Below are 27006 nucleotides of genomic sequence, written 5' to 3'. Positions count from 1 at the left end.
AAAGTCTTATTGTCTCATCAGGTGCACAATGAAAGGAAGGTTTGCTAGTTTAGTGTACTTAAATCCGATCATCAGACACTCAAATAATAGTTGCCATACAAATTCAAATTCAAATGACTTTATTTGTATCATATATACAAAAGGGCTAATTTAGGGCCATAAGGCCCTGTCTTACAATTAACCCTAAGAAAGAAACAAGTAGATTAAGAAACTTTAAATTTGATGTATATGGTTATACATAGATGATATTATTTTACGATATCTGATAAATAGTTTCATATTTTAACCTTTTTGATACTCTCATTTCAACATCACCAAAACTAGATCGGCTGACGGTCGATTACCTTCTTAGGAGAAATTCTCGTATCGATCAGGTTGCGTGCTTATACAATGCAAATTGGCTTTCGGATCCTGGGCTATAATTAAGCCAGTTACAAATAGAAATCTCGGTAACGATTTACATAAGTTCAAAACCACGTGAAAACCAGTTTGATGCCAAACTTAAATTATAAGTCTATATGGCCGCCGTATGTTTATTCATATAGTGTAATTTAAACAAACAGTGTAAATAATCAACATAAAAACATTTTTTGAAACTACAGTGCTTAGTGTTTACAGAACTGTGTTAGATAGTAAAGAATATTGTAGAGACACTGAAGCATGAATCAACACAGCAGTTTATGTCCCACAGCTTATCACAGTAGTCGACTGTTAGCGTTGTAGCAGCTTCTAATGACAGCATACTGAAGATAAGAAAAGAATGCTAGTTGATTGTGTAAATGTCGTGAGACTTTTTCTGAGAAATCTACCTATTGCGATCGTTCTCATGACTGAACTTTTTGCGTTTTTGTCGCTTATGTGCCTCAGAACATAAAATCTCTCTCTCTCTCTCTCTCTCTCTCCCCTTCTCCTCTCCCTCCCTCCCCCATAGTTTTATATATAGGCTATATATATATATATATATATATATAATATATATATATATAGCCTATATATATATATATATATATATATATATATATATATAACTTGTTACGTTGTATAAGCCTAAATGCACGCGTGCTTATGAAAACGATCCGTTGTAATTTTTAATAGCTTCTGACTAACTTTGGAACTGATACAGTATTTACATATGGGTTGGATAAGTTTGTTGCCAGTCTCAACCAACAAAATTTGTCAATGCAATATTGCGGCCGTTTGCATAGTACGAAATTTTTATCTGAATTTTTTTCCAACGTAGACTCAAAATGACATGCTTTTCGAAGTATTAAGTAATTATGAGCAGCTATTGCTCTTATTCATAATTTCATGTTTTGTTCGGTTTAAAGACAACGGCTATTGAAAGATTGGAAAAGGAATATCAGCTATTATAGGCAAAGTATAGCATAACGGAAATGTATTTTATAATCCACCGATCATTTAAACTTAGCGGCCATGCTATGAAATAACGAAAACCCAAGAGAAACGGAGGAATACGATCATATGGAATCATTGCAAGTTAATATAGTTAAACATATATAATGTCAGACTAATTACATCCAAACAAAGTCCACGTTTTTAGAAAAGTCTTCACAGGTTTATAACTATTTATGTGTTACAAGGTCCCGAGATGATGTAGTTTATAATTGTTTAACAGTGTTTACGAGTGGCTTATACTACCTTGTCAACCATTAAAGAGTCATTGCGCCATCATTGTTATACAAACTATCCTCTCTAACTAATAAACTCTAGCTCCCGTTCAGTTATTCCAAATGATAACCAAACATGAAGTCTTCTTTCTTCAGTTTACGAGTGGCTTATACTACCTTGTCAACCATTAAAGAGTCATTGCGCCATCATTGTTATACAAACTATCCTCTCTAACTAATAAACTCTAGCTCCCGTTCAGTTATTCCAAATGATAACCAAACATGAAGTCTTCTTTCTTCAGTTTACGAGTGGCTTATACTACCTTGTCAACCATTAAAGAGTCATTGCGCCATCATTGTTATACAAACTATCCTCTCTAACTAATAAACTCCAGCTCCCGTTCAGTTATTCCAAATGATAACCAAACATGAAGTCTTCTTTCTTCAGTTTACGAGTGGCTTATACTACCTTGTCAACCATTAAAGAGTCATTGCGCCATCATTGTTATACAAACTATCCTCTCTAACTAATAAACTCTAGCTCCCGTTCAGTTATTCCAAATGATAACCAAACATGAAGTCTTCTTTCTTCAGTTTACGAGTGGCTTATACTACCTTGTCAACCATTAAAGAGTCATTGCGCCATCATTGTTATACAAACTATCCTCTCTAACTAATAAACTCTAGCTCCCGTTCAGTTATTCCAAATGATAACGAAACATGAAGTCTTCTTTCTTCAGTTTACGCCGAAAGGAATATTTACCGTTCTAATCTCTTTTTCTTTCTGTGTGTATTGGCCATACCCATGTATTTCGACAATCGGAAATTCCGTACTGCGAACTACTTGTAACACAACATAGGTTATTCCTTGGTTGCTTTTGATAGATTGACTATTACATAGTTATGTTGATGCAACCATTCTAAAGTATTCGAGGCTACACTGTTTCGTGATCTCGAGTTAGTGATTAGTATTTCAGTGATAGGACAAACTTAGAGTCACGTTTGAACGTTTGAAGGCAGACGTTCAAAGGGTGTGGACGGTTTCTTATTGACAAAAGCATTTTTACCATGACTATGAATTAGTAACTGTCTCATATTTACAAGAAAAGGCAAAGTACGAATATAACAAGGAAGTGGCAGAATAAGGTAGACTATCCAACATTACCAAGAAAAAAACAAACTACGAGTATCACAAGGAGAAAGAAATCTCCTCACATTAACAAGGAAAGGGAAACTATATGTATCACTAGGAGGTGATAGATTATCCAACATTGATAAGAAAAGGTAAACTACAAGTATGACGAGGAGGTGGTAAATTATGCAACATCAACAAGAAAAGGTAAACTACGTATATTAAGAGAGGTGGTGGACCCTCTCACATTAACAAGAATAGAAATAGGACAGAATAGTATTATAACTTTACCTTTAATATTTTAGACTAGTCATATTTAAAAAATAATAAAGTTTTATTCATACCACGTATGTATAAGCACCCCGAACACATATATTGACATGCTGAGGCGCTCATTGTGTTCATGGCTTAAACGTGTCAAAAAGAAGCATTAGATTTCAACAATATTTCATTTGTCGTTCATTGACATCTTTGTATAATCATCGAGTTTTTCCTGTGGTTTAAAACATCAGTGGTATCATTGTACGTTATTGTTCCGTTAAGACCAATTAGGTGAAATGTTCGTTTTCCTGACCAGGATGCTACAATCTTAACTTCTTAGTTGACCCTTGTTGCTGCGAGAAGAGATCTGGAAGAAAGACCTGTATTCTGAATTCAATATCTTTGTTTGTGCGGTTATTTAGGACACAATTGCCAGTAGAAGCTGCTGAATGTTCCTAAACGAGGCCAGAATGTTGAGCATGTTTATGTCTGGCAGGTTTATTTATACCGCCTTCCTCTTACAAAGCAAAACTTCGCACTACATCTTCTCTGCTCTAGTTTAGATTTGATATGCAGACAATTACGCTTTCAGAATTTCGGAAATGTAGCACAGTTATAAGCCACAAAAAGTGAAACACTGTTTAGAGACAGCGGTTCAGGATGCACGAAAATTTGCAACTCAACGAAGTATACGAACATGATAATGGTGACAGTAGAAATATTTTTTTTAAAAATCCATGGAACTGCCAAACTGTAATTGGTCGTCAAATCTAGGTATCTGTTCAACAAGTCATCCACCACCAATAAAGAACTTTAAACTAAGTATCTTGGCATGTTTGTAAATCTTCGAAATTGTGTCCTTTCCATCGATTGGCTGGGCGTTGTAGGAAATATTCAGTTCTGTTCGATATTAAGTTCTGAGACAAGGATATGGTGATGAGTTAAAAACGGATTGAAAGAATATAAGTAATTGTACTGTCCTTCGCCTTGTAACAAAGACCGGTTCAGGACCTTATTACAAGTAATAATGAGGTTAAGCTTGGCGATGAGAGTTGCGGCAAAGTGAAGATATTCGAAGTAATCTTTCATGAAGATGTGACTTCCTATGATAATGTTACCTTTGATAGTCCTGTATTATTTATTTAATACAGTCAAAAATGTCACTCACAGAATCCAGCATGCCATAGGAAGACTGAGGAGTCTGTACAGGTTCAGTAATTTGTACCAGTGTGAACAAAGCTGCAGCTAGTTCAGACATTAGTCCTAGCACTAATTTATTATTGTTATCCTCTCCATTGGAATAGCATTTTTAGGGAAGACGTTCAACACAACGTCTCCAAAATACAGTAATCCCATTTATATTTTCACTGCGACTATATGCTCACGTGACCCCCTACAGAGATGTTGAAATACTTGTAACAGATATGGAAGATTCTGACTACTGATTCACCGCAAACCACAGTATTTATGTGAGAAGATCGAGTTTCGGAATGGGGTTTCAGAACCCAACACTCACGACTACTGTCAGCTCCGCATTCTGCATGTGAAGCTTAAAGCTGCCAGGAAAGGCTTCTTCTACTTTGGGCCTACCATGTATGACACCTTGGATGTTGTTCGAAGAAACGTTCAAGCGGAGCACAAGGGAGCTTTGAATGTTGAGTCTAGCTCCAGTTCACTGTCTGGAATCTGACGCTGTCACAGACTTGGATCCTGGAATCTGGAGTAATGTTCGTTTGAAGAGATCTAACAAAGTCGGCGACGAAGAAACTCAAACTCTCACAGTTTCCACATTTGAGGCACCTAGACTACAATTGTCTGCCTGATGAGAATATAAAAATACATCTTCAACTATATTACAACTAAATCTTTGTAGTCTAGGTGTCTCTGACGTCGAAACAATGTGAAGAGTTTGATGTTCTTCGTTGCTGACTGTTTTTGGATATCTTCAGATGAGCAAGTCTCCAGATTTCAGGATTCAAGTCTCTGACAGCGTCATATTCCAGACGCTACCACCATAGCTACTTGACAGGGGTACTTTATAGAGACTACACGAGTAATAATATCTTGAAGCATATTAAGTAATGATACTATTTGATTTGAGTGCCTAGACTTCTTCTGGAAACCAGATGTAACTAGAGATCGCTCGTAATAAAAGAAGTTTTTATTTATTTATTTATTAGTAAATCAAAACCGTATTCGAGCGGACAAGTCCTTCATTGCTGTGTGTTCTAACAATAGGTATGACAACTGCAGGTTCAGTTAGAAGCGAAAACCATCCATATGTCCAAACTTCTTTAAAATAAGGTGCCAAACAAAAGTGACAACGATCACTAGCCGCGTTACTTTTTCCAGTGATAGCCAATTAACCTATTTCGGCGACCGTTGATCTTGATCATATTATGATTCCTCAATTGTCAGACGATGACGGCGGATGACACGGGTTAAATTGACGCCAACGTCCTGTCCATCAATTGTCCGCGTTTTTCTCACGTCAGTGCCAATTATCTGATGGGCTGCTCTCCTCTCTCAGTTCTCAGAGATCGTGTCCAGGGCGAGGACTCGAACTCCGGGCTCATGGCGGCGATGGCGGTGGTCGAATTACCGATCCTTGTCTTCACTTGGGTGAGTTTGTGTTGAAAATCATATACCTGCAGGGCGGACGAGATAGGCAAAATATCGATCTACAAGTTTAGATTCTTTGTATTTTTAATAGTATATAACTTAATACAAATACTGATCAAGGAACTAATTTTAATTGACTGAGCGTTAGTCAGGTCTCTCTGTTAAGGGATTGGCTAAAATTCTCTTCTATTTTTCTGTCCACAGAATATCTCGAGAACGAATTTATCTATAGGCCTCAATTTTCCATGAACCTTTATTTATTTGAAGCAACATTGAGTTCGGTGATGGTGCAGGTGCATTTCTCTCCATGGTACTTGGCTGAACCTTAGCAAAGCCTAACTATCCGCAGGATATGTTTAAAATTTGCATATTCTTGAATGAACTTGGATGATGAACTTTAGCAAAGCCCAACTATCCGCAGGATATCTTGAAATTGTGCATATCCTTTGTCACTCTGAGAGCTGGTAAAATTAATGGCTTGCTATCTGTCTGTCTGTATATTTTCCGCTGGTTATCTCTGGAGTAAATTTAGCTATAGACTTAAATTTTTTACGAAAGTTCATTTCTACATAAGGTAGCATCGAGTTTACTGAGGTTTCATTTTTCCATGAAATTTGGCTGAGCGTTAGCAAAGCCTATATATTACTCAGGCGGGTTATAAAGAAAAATTAAACTATAAACTTGAATTTTGCGCAATACTTCATTTTGTACATAGACAAGATTGAATCTGTTGATGCTGTTCAACGTGATTTTCATCATTCTATCGGTAGCGAAGCCTGTTACGCAGCGCGTTGGTAATAAGTTGACCTCTGTCATATTCGTACCTTTTTAATACAAATGTGCACATTGTTATTAGTGTTGTTCTTGTATAACAATTAGAACAAGTATACAAAACAAGCACAGCAAACATTGATCTCTTGCCCTCTCATAGAATAGGAGGCTATCAAAGTGGCTTTATATTTTCATTTTTGTCGTTAAATTTTATACTAACAGCATTGTAAAGATTTCTGTAAATAGATTAGTTCAATCCGGATACAATACGTGATTAATAACACGTGAGAATGTGTTCTATGCAATTTCGTTACTATTGAAGGTTGACTGAAATAAAAACAAATATGTAACATTCGGCTTTTAAGTCACAAACACAATAACTTTACTGACCTATTTAGGTTAGGTTAGGTTCGTATGTAGGCTGCATCAGTAATATTAGTAAAGGTCAGCTCTCATTCTTAGTAATGACGTTATTGCACAAATCCATTTCGTTGTGTTGGTTATTTTATCCAAAGTTACTTAAAAAAAAAAAAAATACAAAATATATACTCTTTGTGCCAAAGAGGACATAAATTGCAAAAATACCTAGATAAAATAATAAGTTGTTAGATGCAGACAATACAATTACACGATTATTTTTCCAATGAATAACTTAATGCTACTTCCAACATTTCCATGTTGAATTATCTGGTTAATTAGAGAACATCGAGTGGTTTCTTTCTTATACCATGCATTCTCTTGAATTGTGAAAATATAAACCCGTGTATTCAGTTATTTTACCAGGACTAATAATGAAAAATAATAGAAAAGGTTAGTGGACTTACCATACGTATGTCTTCCGGAAATATTCGAGTTATCCGTGTTCCTATTTCTACTTTCCTAACGTGAAATAATAATTAATAAGTGATGGAATCTAAGCATAATAACTCTTATATTACAGATAAAAATCTCTGGATTCGTTTGTCAATAAAGCACGTACTCGTATTACGTACACATTACATTACATACGGTGCATACGAGTATAATGACAGTAGTATTTTAGACCAGTTTCGATTTATATTCAATCATCTTTAGTCATGGATCCATATAGACTGAAAACGACTGAAATAATCGAAACCGGTCTCGAATACCATAATTAAGGATTGCAAAGGTAGTAATTATTGGCTGAGCGTTAGCGAAGCCTTTCACTAAGGGCAAGGCTTCACTTCTATCTGACTATCTGTCCGCAAGTTATCTTGAGACTATAGATTGACTATAGATTTAAGATTTTGCATGTAACTTGATTTCTTCGTAGGCAACGCCGAGTTAGGTGACATGTCTCTATAGGGTTTGGTTGAGCGTTAACGTGTTTCTCTTAACGTTATTTCTGTTTGGGTGCTGGAAAAATGTCTTTGATACCCAATTGTCTGTTTGTGTGCAGGATATTTCGGAAATGAAATGAACATTTGATTTGAAATTCTGCATGCAATTTCAGTAATGTCTGTTACGAGGCATGTGGTCTGGCGTACTCTTAGCCTATATATATATATATATATATATATATATATATATATATATATATATATATATATATATATATAATCTCTTTTGTACTTACTGAGGTATTGTCAAATTGGTAGAATCAATAACTTCCCTAGTAGTAGAGACGCTACTAAAATGGGCACCAGGACAGTTAGGCGGTTGCAGCAGACAGATCGTTTCCCAAGAGAAAGTAAAACTCCCTCTGCATACAGCGCGGTTTGCGATCGCTAAATAAATGGTTCTCAATTATTACCTTACACATTGTACAGAGCCCAGCACGCTATCGTCTGTCCTGCTCCATTAGCTTCGGTAACCGTCCGTTCGCGGTAACGTTGAGGCGGTTACGTTACTCTCTTCCCGTGTTGTCTGTTTGGCCGGCGCGGGGTGCATCCGTTACTGGCGTACCGGACCCGTCACTTGTCCGGATGTATTCAGACGTTATTATACAAGTGATTTGTTAGTTTACTTTGTATAGTTTAAATGTAAAAGTTCCAAAAGTCCTTTGGCATAACATTGACCATTAGTAAAATGTATACCTAGAGATGCCAACGTGATTCGAGAGAACGTGACGCACACTCATTTAATATGTTACAATAGATTTTCAGTTGGTATACATTTTTCGAATTTTAAAATGAAATTATGGTCACTGCTCTAAGATACCTTTCCTCTAGACAAGAAAAATATAAATGAATTAAAATTATTTCACGAGGATTGTCTTAGAGGTGTCTTTCAATCACAGTAAGAGTAAAGTACGGAGTTAATAGAAACATTGGTTTATTTACCAAATTATTTCAAAGGGGCCATCGCTGGGTGGTTAAGGAGGTTTAAAATATCCTCCAGATCAATGACTCAGGAACCTTCCTCCAGGATAGTATTGAGATTTTACCTCATAAATGTGTTCTAGCTTAAAATGAACTACTTGGTGCAATTGTAACATTTGTTTTTAGAAATTTGGGCTAGAGCCTCCTTATCAACCCCCCTTATATACGTCCCTGAATAAAAAAATGGCAAAGATCTGTACGCAATGGCAGATCTTTGCGAAAAGAGGATAATATAAGCAGTCGTCTTAATAAGTCAATTTACTAAAGTATACATTGTATAGTGAGACGCGGAAAGAGGACTGAATTCTAAACAATATAGAATTTCAAAATCTATAAGGCGGGAACAAACTTGTTTTTTGTCCTAAGCACACAGCCTAGTTTGTCGTGATCTCAATAAAGTCATTTTTGCTAATAAAGCACTCGATCTTCAGCAACGCTAGTTTTGATAGGGATCGAAATGGAACTGATGGTCGCTATTTTCACAGGTGTTTATACTAGTTTATGATTGGCTAACTAACTTAGTTTATGATTGGCTAACGTTGATTTAACTTTATGTGTGTGACAGTTGATTTGTAGTTTGCCAAACTAAAAAATACGATTTGAGGGAAAACATTTTGCTTAGTATTTTTAGCCCTTTTAATACATTTCCATTTTAATTTCCGCCAAAATTAACGCGGCTGGCGATCGATTTCTTTCTGAAGGGAATCTTATTTACTGATTTCACGAATTTATGTTGAGGTAAAGCGTACACAGGTGTTAATTTTATCAGTTTAAGGTTACTTAAGTACCAGTAACGAAAATCATTTCAAATAAGCCACGACATCGCTCAATTTATTCTACTATTGCTTAAATTAACATGCAGGATAACCTTCTCCTGAGTAATGATGAGAATACTCGTATATACGTATTGGACTTTTTAAATATCCCAGTGATTTAATGTTTTTATTGCCAAATTCTCATAAATACAACTACTACTGGGTAATTGTCATTGATATTATAGCAAACAATGTTTACAAACATGAACATGAAAGACTATTGTGGAAATGCATTACCTAGTTATTAGTTTGGAATCTGAAACAAAACAAAAACGCTTCTCATTCACTCTGGATTCATTCATATAATAACAATGTACAGTTTCAATTTGTAATCTACCTACATTAGTGAAATTTTAAACATTAACTGTGGGGAAATCATCTATAACTAGCTTATTATTTGAGCAGTAATCAACGGAATGATTTTCAAACATTCTTTTTGTGAACACTGTATAGTGTGCGGGTTAAATTTCTTATTTAAAATTAGTCTAAATTGTAGAATAACCCTACTGTCTAAGCTCTTATGTTCAGATACTTGTACAGATTACAGATCTAAATATATTACTATGTCAATACAGATATATTATAGTTAATAAATCTAATTATTTCTCTCTGGATTTTCCTTAAAAATGTCCTTAAAATATTGAATACTTTAATTCATCATATTAATCAACGAATCTAAAAAGTAATTAAGCTAGTGGCATTCTCATTGCTTTCAAATACTTGTACCTCCATATTTTTCGTTTAGAGTTTTACTATTCATTCAAACAATGTTTCTTTTATACCTCTATAAAAGACCTACGCGACTCCAAAGTTAGTGCAAAGTTTTCTTTTTACTAATACCAAATTAAAATTATTATTTATTTAAATAATAAAAGCCAATTATTAGTATTGTCAGACTACTCAAAGCCGATGCCTGTTGTAGCTGTTCTGTGTTAAAGGAAGGCTCTCACTGGCTAACACACCCCTCCCCCGTAATAGGCATGACATTCAACTTCAAAACCAATTTCTTCAATTCACACCAAATGAGTTTTTAAATTCTCTTTTAAGTATTACAAAAAATCCACATTTTTCCAATTGAGAGTAAGAATTTTCCTAGATCTAAAATATCTTAAAAGGAAGTCACCAATTCTTTTAGTGTAAAAATCAAATATTACGCTAAAAATATTGAGCTATAATTTTGATAATGTTTTGTTTTGTTTCTAAAAGTGTTGTTTTTATAATGGAAAAAAGATATTGTTGACGCACTGTGGGTCCCTATAGGTCCGAAAAGACACATTTGCGGGTACATGTTGACTGTCAGAAAACACTTATTTGACACCTAGAGTAGGTAGAGTTGGTCTAAGTTTCTGAGAGATTTCACATAGATTCAGATACATCCTGTATATTCAAATAGTGAACGTTGAATCCCCATTGAAGTGATATTATTTATAACAATTGTAACGATAGTTTTTTAGCAATAAATAATCTATGACTTTGGTATAATCTAATTATCAAATTTCATATAATTGGGGAGAGAGGATAAATAACTAACAACTTATTAAGCTACACAGTTATGGTGGAAAGGGTTGATTAAATGCGAGTTATGAGTTTAGTTTCATTTCACCTACCGCTTATAGCATCGTCTGAGCCATATCCCACAGACTTTAAGATTTAATTAAATTTAACAATTCTTAATTTATTTCGAGTAATAAAATATCTGGAATAATATATATTTAGAGTGGCTATTTCAATAAATTCTTATAAACGGGCTGTTACCGTTAAAATGTGTACTTTATTTTTAGGCTCAGAACGTAAATTAATTCAAATGTTATGTCACTATTTTAATTTAAGTAGAAATTACTGCATTTGAAGTATGCAAGTGTCTTCCTCTAGTATTTTGAATTCTGGATATGCTAATTCAGTTCGTTATTGTTGGGATTTGTACTTGTGCAAAACATATCGCTCATTCACAAACTTACGTTGTAGTTAGAGGACTGGAAACAAAACAATAAGAAATGTCCATTTCTCAAATGTATGTTTTATGATTTGTAACTGAACAGTTTTCAGTCTTGAAAAGAGCAATGAAGTTTAACGACGCGTCATAAGTATTTATTACACTTAATACCAGCTACCAAACAAAGACGTTAAGCCTAATAAGGACCTGTGTTCAAGATAGCTTAAATAGATATACACGACCAAGATGCGTGACACGCCCATGATTCATGGCTTAGACACTTGACAGTCGAGATGGATGTTTACGTATACTAACGAGTCAGATAGCTTCCTTCTTCCGTTCTTTCATTACTACAATATACTGCATGAGTCACTAATGTGTTGTATTCATTCATATTAGTGACTCACATTATGGGTTGTAGCTAGGAGAGCTCCCAAGGTCAACCAAGGGTTTTAGACTAAAATCAATATGTAACAGTATTCATCTCTTAATCTTGCAGTAACAGATACAGGACAGATTAAGAGAAGGAAAAATTGATCATAGCTTGGTTTAGGTATATTTAATCTTAAATATTTTTGTGGCGCCTCTAAACGAATACATCTAAGGAATTCGTAATTAAATTTAACGTTATACGAAGTACAATATATTCAATCAACTTTAGTAACGCGTAGAGCCGCAAAACATTTGGATTTATTGGAAAATTTAAAACTATTTTTCAAAACTTCATAATTAAAAGTAATTTTAGATTAAACAGAATTTTTCGGACATTTTCCATCGTTCAGTGAAACAAAAATTCAATAACTTTACGTTTCGAGATCTGCAATCTGATCTCTTCCTCAGGCGAATATCTAACCTTACACATAACTCATGGTCATTTCTATATGTAAGTGCAGTGCGATTGTAATCTGTATTCTGTAGTTCAATTTTAATGATAAGTGTTTCGTTTTTATTAAGGTTAGTGTGTATGAAGTTGATACACAATATTGTTGTTGTGATTCCTGAGGAAGAGATCAGATTGCAATATCGAAAAGTAGGGTTACTGATTTTGTGCATCACTGGAAGATGGCAAATGTCCGAAAAAATCCGGTTTCCTTCACAATTCTTTCATTATCGAAAACAAAGTTGAAACTCGATCTGGGGAATACAGACTCACATTGTGCAATTATTTGCCATAATTTTAATTTTGTGACTTTACATTAAGCATTGTATAAATTATAATTGGATTACAGTTTGCAATTTTTCCAGGAACAATGGCTTCATTACGCCAAAAAGCCATTGTACGCTTGGAAATGTAAAAATGGATTTAAAAAATTACAAACACATATAATACATAAAAATATAAGGACACTCACATTGCATGATTATTGTAAAGAAAACGTCTTTCAAAAAATCATGTATTTTTCGAGTAGCATCTGAGGGTTATAAAATGATATTAAATCTTATTTTTTTATGTAATCTCATTCCAAAGTGACAGTTATGTATCTTTTTACTAGAAATATAAAAACGTGACCATGTAGTTCTTCAATTTAGTTGTCCATGAAGTTGTCATTTTCGGTCAACACCTAGGCTGTTTCATTTGGACCACAGATTGAATATATATATATATATATATATATATATATATATATATATAAAACTATCATACTTTTTGCAAGCAATGCTTTAAGTTCTAATTGTCCCTGCTAAATCACACATGAATGAAAGGAAATCATTTGTTATTTGCTGCACTCTTATTTTTAACGTATTAACTTAAGTATATATGGCTGTAAGAGATGTTATGTGTGTATACATACGTGTACGAGGACCCACACATACATTTCGGTTACATTTATCATGCAAGAGAGAACACCGCGACCAGCACTGAGCTTGAGTTCGCTCGACCGCATCTGAAATGCCAATTATGTGTGGCCAAATACGTTGACCTCGTGTCCACACCAGCAGTCGCAGCTATGTGTTTTATTCTAAATGAAATGTGGAAATCTGACCTTACGAAATGTCTGAATGTAAGCCAAAGTGCTATTAAACTCACTGATTTAATATGTCAGAAATATTCTTTACGAGGCAATTTCATGTAACGTAGCTTTTTTAGTTGAATTGCATTTCACCTTCCACCTCGTGCAGCGTCTGAAACCTGACGCTGTCACAGACTTGTCTGCAGAATCTGGAGTCAACGTCCGTCTGAAGACATCCAAAAACGCCGGCGACCTAGAAGCTCAAAAAGAACACTGCCTCGTTTTGACATCAAAGACACATAGACTAAACGTAATGTAATCTAGATGAAGAGGCGTTCTCATTGTCTCATCAGGTACACAATTGAGATAATGACACCTGAGTCACAGCGGGAGGTAAAATTATCTCATTTAAATATTCGTATTAATTTAATGTGTTAGCCTTCACGTAAAATGATGTTTAAAAGCTTTCCAGAAATTTTGTATTATTTAATTACTACTTTACAAGGAAAGCTCAGGGTTTGAAGCAATGTGGTTATATCATTGGCTTTAGTTTCTTGGCCGTTTTATTAACGAACGTAAATGGCTGTGTTCTGACACATTCACAGATTAAGACGGCAGTTTCTTGTCCTTATGTAAAATTTGGTAGGCTTTAGTTTCTTGGTCGTTTTATGAATGAAGGTAACATGGCTGTGTTCTAACACATTCACAGATTAAGGTGGCAGTTTCTTGCCCTTGTATCAACCCTAGTAGGCTTTAGTTTCTTGGCCGTTTTATTACTAAAGGTGACATGGCTGTGTTCTGACACGTTCACAGATACAGGCGGTAGTTTCTTGTCCTTATGTCAACTCTAGTAGGCTTTAGTTTCTTGGCCGTTTTATTACCAAGGGTGACATGACTCTGTCTTGACACGTTCACAGATATAGACGGTAGTTTCTTGTCCTTATGTCAACTCTAGTAGGCTTTAGTTTTCTTGGCCGTTGTATTACCAACGGTGACATGGCTCTGTCTTGACACGTTCACAGATGTAGACGGTAGTTTTCTTATCCTTATGTCAACTCTAGTAGGCTTTAGTTTCTTGGCCGTTTTATTACAAATGGTGACATGGCTCTGTCTTGACACGTTTACAGATACAGTCGGTAGTTTCTTGTCCTTATGTCAACTCTAGTAGGCTTTAGTTTCTTGGCATTTTTATTACCAACGGTGACATGGCTCTGTCTTGACACGTTCACAGATATAGACGGTAGTTTCTTATCCTTATGTCAACTCTAGTAGGCTTTAGTTTCTTGGCCGTTTTATTACAAAAGGTGACATGGCTCTGTCTTGACACGTTAACAGATACAGGCGGTAGTTTCTTATCCTTATGTCAACTCTAGTAGGCTTTAGTTTCTTGGCCGTTTTATTACAAAAGGTGACATGGCTCTGTCTTGACACGTTCACAGATACAGTCGGTAGTTTCTTGTCCTTATGTCAACTCTAGTAGGCTTTAGTTTCTTGGCCGTTTTATTACAAAAGGTGACATGGCTCTGTCTTGACACGTTCACAGATACAGACGGTAGTTTCTTGTCCTTATGTCAACTCTAGTAGGCTTTAGTTTCTTGGCCGTCTATTAACAAGGGTGACATGGCTCTGTCTTGACACGTTCAAAGATACAGACGGTAGTTTCTTGTCCTTATGCCAACTCTAGTAGGTTTTAGTTTCTTGGCCGTTTTATTAACAAGGGTGACATGGCTCCGTCTTGACACTTTCACAGATGCAGACGGTAGTTTCTTGTCCTTATGTAGGTAGGCTTTTTTGTCTTGGCCGTTTTATGAACGATAGTGTCATGGCTGTGTCTTGACACTGTCACAGATTAATACGGGAGTTTCTTGCCCTTATATCAACTTTAGTGGCTTTTTCTTGGCCATTTTATGAATGATGGTGGCATAGTTTTTTTACACTTTCACAGTTTGAGGCGGCATTGTCCTGCCCATTCTAGGGATCAACATGGCAATTATTATTGATTTTGAAAGTAACATAATACACATTATATATTTTAGCGTTACAAAATTAAATGAGAACATTAAACATAAGTAAAGCCGTAAGTACAAAGTATGTTTCTCCGTGTTCATGACGTGACAGAATAACTTAACACCAATACACCGTATTTGTCCTGTCGCGCCTGTTCGTGTGAGTGCGCTTAGTACAGTACGGGTGTAGTAGGCTATTGTGTGTGACGTCAGTTCCGTTCTACCACAGCCCAGCTGTTTGCTGTTTCCGCTCGTCTTCAGTCTCGGAGTGGCGCGCTGGAGAGAGACATAACCTCAACCTGTTCAGTTGATAGTTTGTTGTCTATGGACTACCGTTGAGTGTAGGTTTAGTTTCACTGTTGTTTCTCGGTGCGCGTGGTGCATTCCGTTGCTGCATTGGGTTTGATACTTTGAATTTTGTATTTAAAATAATAATTAATGTTATGTAGTGTATTTTAAGGTAAGGAATTCAATTTTTAAGAAATCAATCGAGTATAAATGCTCTGGAGATTACGTTTACTGATTTTACTACAACAAACAAACGTATGTGCTGCTATTTTACAGAGTTTTATGCTCTTCTAGTTGTGTTCGTTTTGAAACGAAAAATATTATGTACTCTTATAAGTTAACTTGAACAGAAATATTGGACTTAAAAATACAAAATACAATACACCTTAGTTTCCTTTAGTTTAACTAGTGCAATACTTTTGAAAATTGTGACAATGTATTTTACTCTAAACTGTAAGTAATATTATTTAAGTGTAATGATTCTTGCTTTAAAATCTTTTGAAAGGCAAACTGCGTTGACAATTAATAGTCATGATTTAATATGGATTATATCGTTGTAGTTCAGACTTTCATGTGGTACTTTCAGACCAGACATTAGAATTGATTAATAGCCAACATCACGTTCATAAGTAATTAATAAGTACGTATACATTATTTAGTTGAATGTGTTTGAAATATATTTGTGCAGTAAAAATAAATATATTTAGGTTTTAAAAATTGTCTCAACAATTTATGAAAAGTTCTTAACTTCTTAAAATTAATTGTAATGCACATTTTGTGACAACCTGTTCAGAGCAAACATATTTAAACAGCAAAATTCCTGTGGATGAAATATAAACCGTGTAGACCTAGTAACATGATCTGTGGAAACCCTTTTATAAACGTTCAACCAGTATTTGGAGGGGCTAAGCTACGATTACACTTTTGTAGGTCTTCATTACAGGCCAACGTTAGCCCATGATCATGATGTATATATTGGAATCAGTGATTTTCTCGAGTTGAGAGTTGTGTAGAGCAGTGTTTGATAGATCGCGGGATCGATTCACAGGAAAATGAGGAACATTTTCAACCAAAGTTTTCCAAGGTTAGAAAATTTTGTAGAGCACTAACAGACACACGTTTTCATTTTGGCTCTCTGTAATTAAGAAAAGACTTAATTTAGTTACCTTCAATTTGAACTTCGAGTTGAGCACTGATTTACTGTTTCTGTCAGTCGAACACCAAGTAGAGCAGTGACTGGTAGACCCTCAAGTAAATAATGAAACATTTAATTTGGTTAGTTTTTCGTGAGTTGTGCGCTTAGTTATTAAATATACAAATAAAATAAATAATGTATACTAATATATTTCAAAGTATGGCTCTGTTTTAAAGGACACTCATATCAAAGTCAAAGTAACTAAATTACATAGCATACAAAACTGATTAAATATATACACTTAAGTCTTAAGATCCTAAGAACTGTTAACGAGCAGCCATATAATTTCTATTTAAAAGAACTGAAACATTTAGAAAATAAAATACGAATTCATTTAGGATCCAAAGCGAGAAAACCTTTTCCTGCACGATTCATGCTCACGATTCATTGGATGACTAACCATAATTCTCATACCCAGTGATGAGCGCACACTGTTATTCGCTATTTTACTAGAAATTGATGATAGCCAACCTCATCTCCCGTCTAAAGTACAGAAGCTATTTGAGAAGTTGATTAGAACCAGGTACATTCCTTTAAATCTCATCTAGAACCAGATGTATGGTGCATACGATGCGTTGATTATCTGAAAATAAAACCAATTACACGTGGTCGGTTAAGGATTTGACTATGTAACAAGCCAACAGTCAAAGGTTAAGGTGTCTATCATCACGACCAAGGTGACTCTAGTAAGGTTATTGTCCTCCTCAACGACTAACGTTACCGCACTCGATCTCCAACTGATTTAAGTAGGAAATTGCTTTATTGCTGAGACCTCTTCGTACTGATTTAGTAGTGAACTGGTTTGCAGGTCTGTGAGTTAATCTTTCAATAAAGGTTTCAATCTATATTTTCCCTGAGGTGAACATCCAATAGAGCCTTCAGTAATGGACCCCTCCGCATGAATATAAAGATTTCCCTAAGGGTAGAGCAGAATAGTGTATAGTTCGAAACATTGCAGATTTCGGTGCAAATTCTGGTGAATGCAATTTTAGACTTTCTTCAGCCTGGACTAGTTTAATTGATGAGATGGTCGGGGAAGGTTAAGAGGCCAAGGACAGGGAAGGGAAAAGCTAATGTATCAAGGTGTGTTTTAAGTGTTTCCTGGGAAAGTACGTCGCGATAGGAAATGACTCAAACGGATAGCACACCTATTTGTTGCTGTTTGTTTATAGTCGTGGTAGTCATTAGACCTCTTCAGGGTTTTATTCACGACTGTACACGATCAAAACACAGTCGAGTTCATCAAGACTATAATGTATCCTTTATGGATTTTACTTATGTTCATGGAAAGTTATTTCTTGGTTAGGTTCATGTTCCTTCGTAAACCTATCGGTTATTTAATTGTGTTAGATTTATTTTTGTAATGATATATCAGGTAACAAAATAATAGAGTTGAAAACACGCTTTATATATTCATTTTACTACTTTACTTTCTTTCTGAAGTTAATTAGTGGCACGGACGTCATAATCAATGAGTGTAAATCATACAAGGCTCAAGTTTTGTCTGATCTTTGTTTGATAATAGTATGCTCATGTATATTAGCAAAACAATTTTGCATGCTACAAATCTTTGATATTCTAACTGGAATCGCGCTTATCGCCGAGTGCATTATCGGGCGAGATTGTTTTGTTTACCAACCACTGCCCACGACTGTAGTTTGTGATAAGTACCTACAATCCGTGTCGCGAAATAAACTTGTCGATAAAATATGAACTTGCCAAACGGTCTGGGAGGTCGTGCTGTCGTTCACGGTCATGGTACATAATTCACCATGTCATCGACACGCTATATCTTCGTCATGTTCCCTAGGGATGCGGGAAGTAGGTCTGCTCTGCTGATGATCATCATCGTGCTATGCCCAATGCAGTAAGAGACCATAGTCTTCATCAGTTGCTGATGACCTCCGTGAGTTAGTCCTGGGAAAAGACGCGATGTCCTGCATCCTTCCCCGTACAGGGCACAGTTCCCAGGGGAGACCTTGGCCGTCAGGACCACGTGACTGACAAACAGGTTCGTCAGACGTTCAAGTTGTTTGTGAGTCTCTTCGTAATGACTGTGACTGTGTGTACGGTGGAGTTAAGTAACGACGTACAGAAATCCTTGTTGAATTTGTTAACCAAAGTAATGACGTCCAAGTGTGAGAAATATACCAAAGCACGTTCCTATCGTCATGTCGAAGCTAGCGTTACGAAATAATAGCTTTGAAACGTTTTGGTAAATGATGTTGCAGCAAAATAAAATTGCAATTTAAAGTTACACTTGCTAAAAACCGTATTCTTTTTATAAAAGCTGGATTTTAAGATTTGGAATCAAAATACTCTAGACGTGAATATTCAATGTAGTAAAACAAGCCGGTTAGTCAAGGGAAGAAGAAACTGAATCTTAGTAAAATAACATTAGTTGTCATCTTGAAAACAAATGTGTTATTACATTTTGAGTGAAATGTATACAGCGTAAATGACGTTAAGATTCATTAATGATTGGTATGTTTATTACTTAAACCTTTTAATTGATTTGGAAGCTCCACCATCCTAAAACATTACTGGATTTAAATGTAAAAAGGAACGATTTCTGAAACTTTAATTATTCAAACTATTTTTTGCTATACGTAGGGTTATAAATTACACAAACAAGTTTATATTAAATATTATAAATTAATACTCTGCATTATGAAGAAAAATAACTAAAAAATTAATATATATGGCTATTATTTTTAATTAAATGGTTATCTATCAGTGTATATAAAATTCAACTGTGCCAGGTTTGGCTACAATCGTTTAGAAATTATATTTGCAACGCATTACATTTTTCTCTTGCTGTGATATTATCTATCGTACAATTCCCAAAAAATGTCTCAGCAATTTAAAAACTTTTCGGCATTATGAAAAGTTTATAAAAACAAAGATTGTTGTAAACTACAGGAAATTCAAAAACTCTTTTTACTATATGTCTACAATTCCTTATAGGTAATATAACACTTCCCTTTCTAAACTTTCAAAGACCGCCCGCCATCTTTAAACATTTTATTGTTGTGTTTATTAGTTGATGGAGGCTGGCTGAAGCATTTAGGGGTGTGAGTACCATTCCCGTATCAAGTTCAGTTTGAATTAATTAGAATTTACGGCAGACATCGTGTTCACTCAATCGCATTGCTGATTTGCAACATCAAGCATTGTTGTAAATTAAATTATAATGAAAATTATATTCTGTTTAGTCCTGCGATACATAATAGCTGAGATATGACCATCACATTTCGAAACTTTCAATGACCACCTCCAAGAAACCTTTATTGAGTGAGGTTGGTCAACGAACTTATCCTACGAAAGTGTAAGTTCTCATCCCATACCAAATTTAGCTCGAATCAATTAGAAATTACGGGAGTTAACGTGTTTGAACCCCTGTTGTTTTAGGGAAGGTGGTGGTTTTCCGTGTATATGGGAGTCAAATCGACAAAAATGCAAAAAGGGTCATGAGGATGATTGGTATACTGGTAAGAATTCTGTGAAATCTAAAGATTAATGTCATCAATAAAACTTACGACTGCGGTTTTAACTTAACTTTTGAAAACAAACTGACACGTTGCAATCAACTGTAGGTCTAAAAGTAATCTAGAGACGTAATTAGAATGGGATTTACCAACATCTGTTGCATCCTTATCCTGACTTACTTCTGATCAGTTCGTGGAGATAGATCGATCTCCTGGGTGCACTGAAACACCATGTAATCGGTAATTGTGGACTTATACAGCGTTGCCTTGCAAGTCTCTTGCGTAATGGAGACTCATTATGCTCGACGTTGGCTCATGGACTATTCATCAAGAGAGTATCAGGGAGCTCGAATTGGTAACTACGTCTGGCTTGGTTCACGGTTTTACAACAGTAATGGTTTTTGCTATTACTCTACCCCAAGACTATCATAAATAATTATTCAAAGGTATCAAAAGAATATCAGAGAAGTTTTCTCTGTCAAACACTGGGCTGAGCTGCACATCTCTCAATATTGGATCTGGGAGGCAGAGATCACACACTGTTGGCTGTCGTATAACCTGTCATAATTATTCCACGCTCGAGGCGCGGTCGTGTTGAAGAAAGGCGGCCGGACCTCCATTTCGTCCACGGTTGTAAATCAAAGTTTCACCTGCACACTGAAGATTGTCTTCAGTTTCTTTTACACATCCTTTAATCTTTTATTTTATATTTTGTTTTTTTGGTATTAGATATTTCTGATCAGAGCGTTAAGTATGAACGAGTACTCATTCATTAGTATGAATGAGTTCTTTACTGTGAAATAATCTTTTCGAAAACCAAAGTTTGTCAGATATTTTCTTTCAAAACAAAAAGTAGAGCGTTTGGGATTCTTCTTAAAACTGTACCTTTTTTTAGTTCGTAAGACCTATTGTTAGATTTATTTTGTAATAAAAATGTGTTGGCCCTACTGTACACATGCGAGTACATGACACTAAATATTTGTCTAGCTCCACCCAACTTTAATTTACAACGTCTCTTTACTTCTTTACACCTCGGCCATTTTGAATGTTTACGTCACTAGTCTAAGTGATGACTTTACCTCTAAGCTACAGCTCCACGGTTCGAGGCCGTCGTCAATGAAGTCATCTCTAAGCCGTTCTATAGCCTAGTTCCGAGCATATTTCGCATATTTTTAAAATCCTGTTCGGATTTACAGCTCTGTTTGTAATTTATTAGTGTTGCATACATTGAGGAATGTGTTTGTAAATCAGGCCGGTTAGTTAAATCATTCCTGCCCCAACCTGTCCGACAGCCCAATCCCACGACCGTCCTGTCCCCGTACAAGGAGCGCTGCACACTCCTTCGGAGGTGGCAGGAGCGGGGGCGGTCATCCGCCTCTCACCAGAAATGCTGCCTCATCCTGCGTCTGGTTCTCATCCTTCTTGACGAGGTTCTGGGTTTTTAATTCCACGTACTCCATTCATTTCAAATACTAAGTTAGGTTCTTTGTTTATTAATTATACTTCTCTTTAAACATTCTCGACCACAGACCGTAGCTTCGGAACAGTCAAATCTTACATTACACTGCTTATACGTTCAGAAGTTATACATATTAAGTAAATTACTTGGTGAATTCCTTCGTATTCTTAAGTATTTAACTCGATTTGTATATAGAAGAAATTTAGAAATATGAGATATTTCATGAAGGATTTTTATAAACCTCTATCACATCTTTTAATAGGCTATTTACTATTTATCAAAGCTGGTGTTCCTTTGTTTTTCAGTAACTTCGTTGTCAAAGACAATGGCTTCCAATCACATGATCCGATCTTCCACTGCTTTTGGTAAATGATAACGAAAATTGTACTTCCAACAAAAATTTTAGCATGTACTGTTTAGTGAGTAAGGCTAGTAATTGACAGAATAGTATTCAATAAACCGACATTACGGATTATTGAAGGTCCCGACGGAATGTAGCAAAATAGTGTCGGACAGAAGGTCAGATGCAAGGACTACCCTTTTACTGTTTGACTCCAAAATCAATAGAATTCCTCCATGGATCAAGCTGAACCTATTTGCTAAATTTCAATTCTCTAAGACCTTCCTATCAAGAGTTATCGCATAGACGGACGGACTACAACACAATTTAAGAAGGGCCTGGGTAAGGACCAATCTGATCGTTAAGGAACAATACGAACAGTAACATTTTTTAAGTACATCCAAGAGTGGTTGCCACCCCGTTTGACTCCAAAATCAATAGATTTCCTCCATGGATCAAGCTGAACCTGTGTGTCAAATTTCAAGTTCCTAAGACCTTCCTATTAAAAGTTATCGCATAGACGGGGGACACAATTTTAAGAAGGTCGCGGGTAAAGACAAATCGGATCCCAGTAAGATTCTTTCAGTACACCCAAGAGTGGTTGCCACCCCGTTTGACTCCAAAATCAATAGAATTTCCTTCTTGGATCAAGCTGAACCTGTGTGTCAAATTTCAAGTCTCTAAGACCTTCCTATTAAGCATTATCGTATGGACGGACGGACTAAGACACAATGTTAAGAAGGTCCTGGGTAAGGTCCAATCGGGTCCTTGAAACACAATACGAACAGTAACATTCTTTAAGTACATCCAAGAGTGGTAGCCACCCCGCGGAATAAGATCCCGAGACGTGTTTAGGACTTTTAAGCAGTGGCAAGGTCTGATTACTGCCTTGTAACCACTAAAAATCATTCACTCTCAAAATTTAACGTGTGATGAAATTATAGCAATCCCTCACTGATACGCTCCAGATACAGAGCGATGATTGTGCCAACGCACGACCGGTTCCAACCTTCTCGGCTCTAACTGGTTGAATGACATTCACTTTTCCCAAAAACTAGCCTAACATGTGACAAAATAATACAATTCTTTATTTACACCTGTCACTTATAATAGGATGATATTGGTGCCAACTCAAACCTCGCTGCGATTTTGTTTGTTATTTTAAAACTACACTGAATTTTATTTAAAATTACAACGTTCTCTGCAATCTCCCACTGACTCACGTCAGATACAGCCCGATGATTTATGCAAATCCCTGACCGGCATAACCTTGTTGGTTTTAACCAACACCACCCGTCAACATTGGCCAGTTGTGCAAGAGATCAGGTTATTAATTGATTGGGAAAGGCTTAAGATAATACAATTACCAAAATGGCTGCTACATTGGTAGAGCAACTCATTGACGTGTGTTATCTTCGTAGTGTGGAAATTTCTTTTTAGGTTACCGATGCACCATTCTCTCTTTTTAACGCATTTGCGTTAAATTTCACTGTGTAGCGTTTTCGTTCAACAATAATTGAAAGTACATTTCTACACTATCGCATTTTTTCAACTCCTCCGTCACTTTGAACATAAAATTGAGACTGGCTTGGATCGTATATTCAACTAAAAACATTTCTCAATCTGTTGCGCTTCGTACGTGTCTACAGTAATGCCACGACACAGAAAGCATGACCAAGTATCCTATCACCTCTAAGATCGACCGCTGCAAAGAAAGCTCAGAAGTGATCCATTGTCGATTATAGGAGTGGCAATAACTAGAGTGACCTGTGCTGACCCCGGTCGCTATAACCGCCACCTTTCATTGACAGAGACCCTTCCATCACTCCGCACTTTCACCCCAAGGCTGGGTGTCAATGTCTATAACCTCCGCCTTACATAAGTCCCTCGTTACATGATGTTCTTATGTTACTGTTTTATGTTTATAATATGTGCAGGACTACTCGACATATAGACTGTACATTGTTCTGTAATGTGTGTAACGGGTGAGGTGATTCTCAAAGGTCTGCATTGAATACCGAATATTTGATTTGCATAGTTTATTCTCGTAGATGACGTATAGTATTTGTTGTCAGCATTAAAACTGTGAGGAAGTTTCTTACATGATATGAGATAAAGTGTTGCTTCTTCTGATATTACTACACAATTTCTCAAATTAATAAAATATACACGTGAACGTTGAGTTTAGTCCGAGTTCACGTTCATTTCTCTCAGTGCAGCGTTTGACAGACTTGACTCTGGACTCATGTTCGTCTGAAAAGATCCAAAACAAGTCGGCGCCTTGACCTAGATAGTGTAATCTAGGTGAAGAGATATTCTTATTTTCTCATAAGGTGCACAATTGAGTTCAATCCATTGTTTTAGACACGATCGCAAAGCACGGTGGAGCAACCTAATTTTAAGGAGAAGGTAACTAAACTCAATATCCTTATCAGTGAATTAAGTCTTCCCACCATAACTACATTATGTGTAAAAAATATACATCTTGATAATCACACCTTTTCACTCCTTTAACAAATGTGGCTGATCTCCCATTTCCCCCGATCTTTATCGTTGAAGGAAGACGAATTTCTTGATAACTGAGAACCCGTCTCCCAACTGAAACCCTGTCTGAAGAAACAATTTTTCAATACTTTTACCAATTTGCAGAAAATTTTAGTTATCACAACTCATTAGGATGGTGATCTATTATGAGTAAAGGATGCCTTGGGACAAAGTCGATCCAAACCTAGACCTCTTTAATGAAGTTAATACAATAAACAGAATTGGCAAACGTACGCTGTATCTAGTACATCTTAGGTACTAGGTCTGGCCATAGGATCGCCTGTGAACTGTGATCCAGTGAGAATTTTGTGTTTTATGTTTGTTGTACCGAAGAAAATTCTCTTTTCGTCAAACCTCCCGCCAAAGTGCAGGAGGAGTCGAGGTCACAGAAAATGTCCCCAAGTCTGATTAGTAAGAGCCCGATTCGGAGGCTGGAAGCCGAAACCAGATAGTTAATTATTGGCTGCTTAACTGCGGCCCTGTTCCAGTTGGAAGCGTGGCCGTACATTCATCAGCACATCAAGGTCCCGTGGTGACGTCACTCAGACAACAGGTGCGTGGCGCGGCTCTTTACCTGCTGACAAACACCGCTCTGTAGTCGCTGATCGTATCTCAGACACTGTTCTGCTGCCTCTTCTGTTCTCGCATTCAAGCTGGCTCTATGATAATCTGTAGGGGAAACTTTTACATTTCTAGTTTTTGTGGTTTATTTTTGTGATGTGCTGCTTGTGTGGGCAGCAAGAAATAAGCTTATAAAAAACGAGTATACAATACGAAGTAGCAAACGATTGTTAAGTCCACGTGTCTTTTATTACTGGGATGACAGTTATTTCCCAATAATAATATTAGTACTTTTAATATTAGTAGTCTCCAGGTAGTTCACGTTTTAAGTCTTACTACTATTTTTTTTCGTATTATTAGACGTCTTTAACATAAACTAGATAATACAGATGCCAGTCATTTAGTATACAAAAAATTTAGGACATCTGTTTTAAAGTGGTAAAATGATCTTTGACTAATTACAATTATTCTTAGTATGATACAAATAAATGCAAACTAAAACTAGAACAATGCTAGCTATCAGTAACGACATAAAAACATAACCACTTCTTGTTTTAAAAGCAGCTATGAACGAACATTTCGTTTTCATTTATCCGCTCTTAATTATTCCACAGAGAAGTAAAGTTCTTGTCCTGGTGCTTTATCCTGTTTTTATATAATTATAAACAATGTATTTTGAATGAGATAATAGTAAGGCGTATGGAATTCCGCACCGCGAAATTATCTGATGAGTTTCCGAGTAGTTCAACTTAGGCTACCAGGCACCGCTCCGATAAATGACATACAAATAATTTTTTAACAATTCTGACCTACCCCAACGAGGTAATTTGGCGAAAAAAAGTATTTTGAAGCGTATACTTCGTATAAAGGGAATTTTGTGAACTAATTTGTATTTTCAATGTAGGTAATTATAAAAAAAAAATACAAAAATGCAATTATAACATTGCATGTAACAAGTGTTCTGTACAGTTTCTTGGAAATGTAATCACTGGATTCACGGGACAACCAATTAAAGAGCTTATAATGATTCTATGAAACATTTTGATATACCACACTAAAAAAAACTTTTAGCTCCGTAAGAATTTGAACAACTTGGATTTTGGTACATAAAATTTACTTGTACGAGAGCCGGATCGAAATTTTTCTAGTCAAAGTAAATTTCAGAGCAGATTTTAAAAGGATATTCGTTGCACTTAAAATAATCAACAGCAAATCACCATACTTATCTATGAGTACGTGCCTCTATTGCCAAACCTTAATATGTATACAACCTAGTTAAAGCAAAAAAGCCACTTATACTTTATTATCTTCTTCCGTTCTACTTTATCTCGTTTCTTTAAGTGGCACAGTCCATTTACTTATGGAATAGATATGTCTAGTTGTAGAGTATAGAGCTTTCTTTGGTAAACTTGGATCTTTGCCTAGATGTTACTGTAGATGTGTCTATACGTCAGTTTGGTTATGAATGATGTCAGTTCCAGACCTTCCGGCAATATCCCCTCGCATAAATTCTTAGATTCGTTCCTGGTTTCACAATATACCTCGTGAACTGTTATGCACAAACCTTGGATTATGGAACCTTCAGAAGGTACAACTTTCCATGTTATCAATGGTTTTATAATGTTTTAATAAATGCTGTTTATATTTTTTCTACGGTCAATCATATGTG

At 35.9% G+C, this 27006-nt stretch overlaps 1 protein-coding gene across 4 annotated transcripts in view; it reads left to right on the top strand.

Annotated features, from left to right (window-relative positions):
* LOC124360051 (nostrin) overlaps positions 1 to 27006 on the top strand; it is a 119715-nt gene that overhangs the window by 50002 nt on the left and 42707 nt on the right. Inside the window, exon 1 of one of the 4 annotated variants that reach the window (XM_046813304.1) lies at positions 5515 to 5643. The exons of 2 other annotated variants lie outside the window; for them this stretch is intronic. In XM_046813304.1, the coding sequence (XP_046669260.1) occupies positions 5530 to 5643 (114 nt within the window). In that variant the 5' untranslated portion in view covers positions 5515 to 5529. Of the gene's footprint in view, positions 1 to 5514; positions 5644 to 15733; positions 15863 to 27006 lie in introns of those variants that run through there. One more of the 4 variants, XM_046813305.1, reaches the window with a different exon arrangement.

This window comes from Homalodisca vitripennis, chromosome 4 (genome assembly GCF_021130785.1).
Source record: "Homalodisca vitripennis isolate AUS2020 chromosome 4, UT_GWSS_2.1, whole genome shotgun sequence".
NCBI classification, from domain to species: Eukaryota; Metazoa; Arthropoda; class Insecta; order Hemiptera; family Cicadellidae; genus Homalodisca; species Homalodisca vitripennis.
This window is presented reverse-complemented; position numbering and strand designations above follow the sequence as displayed.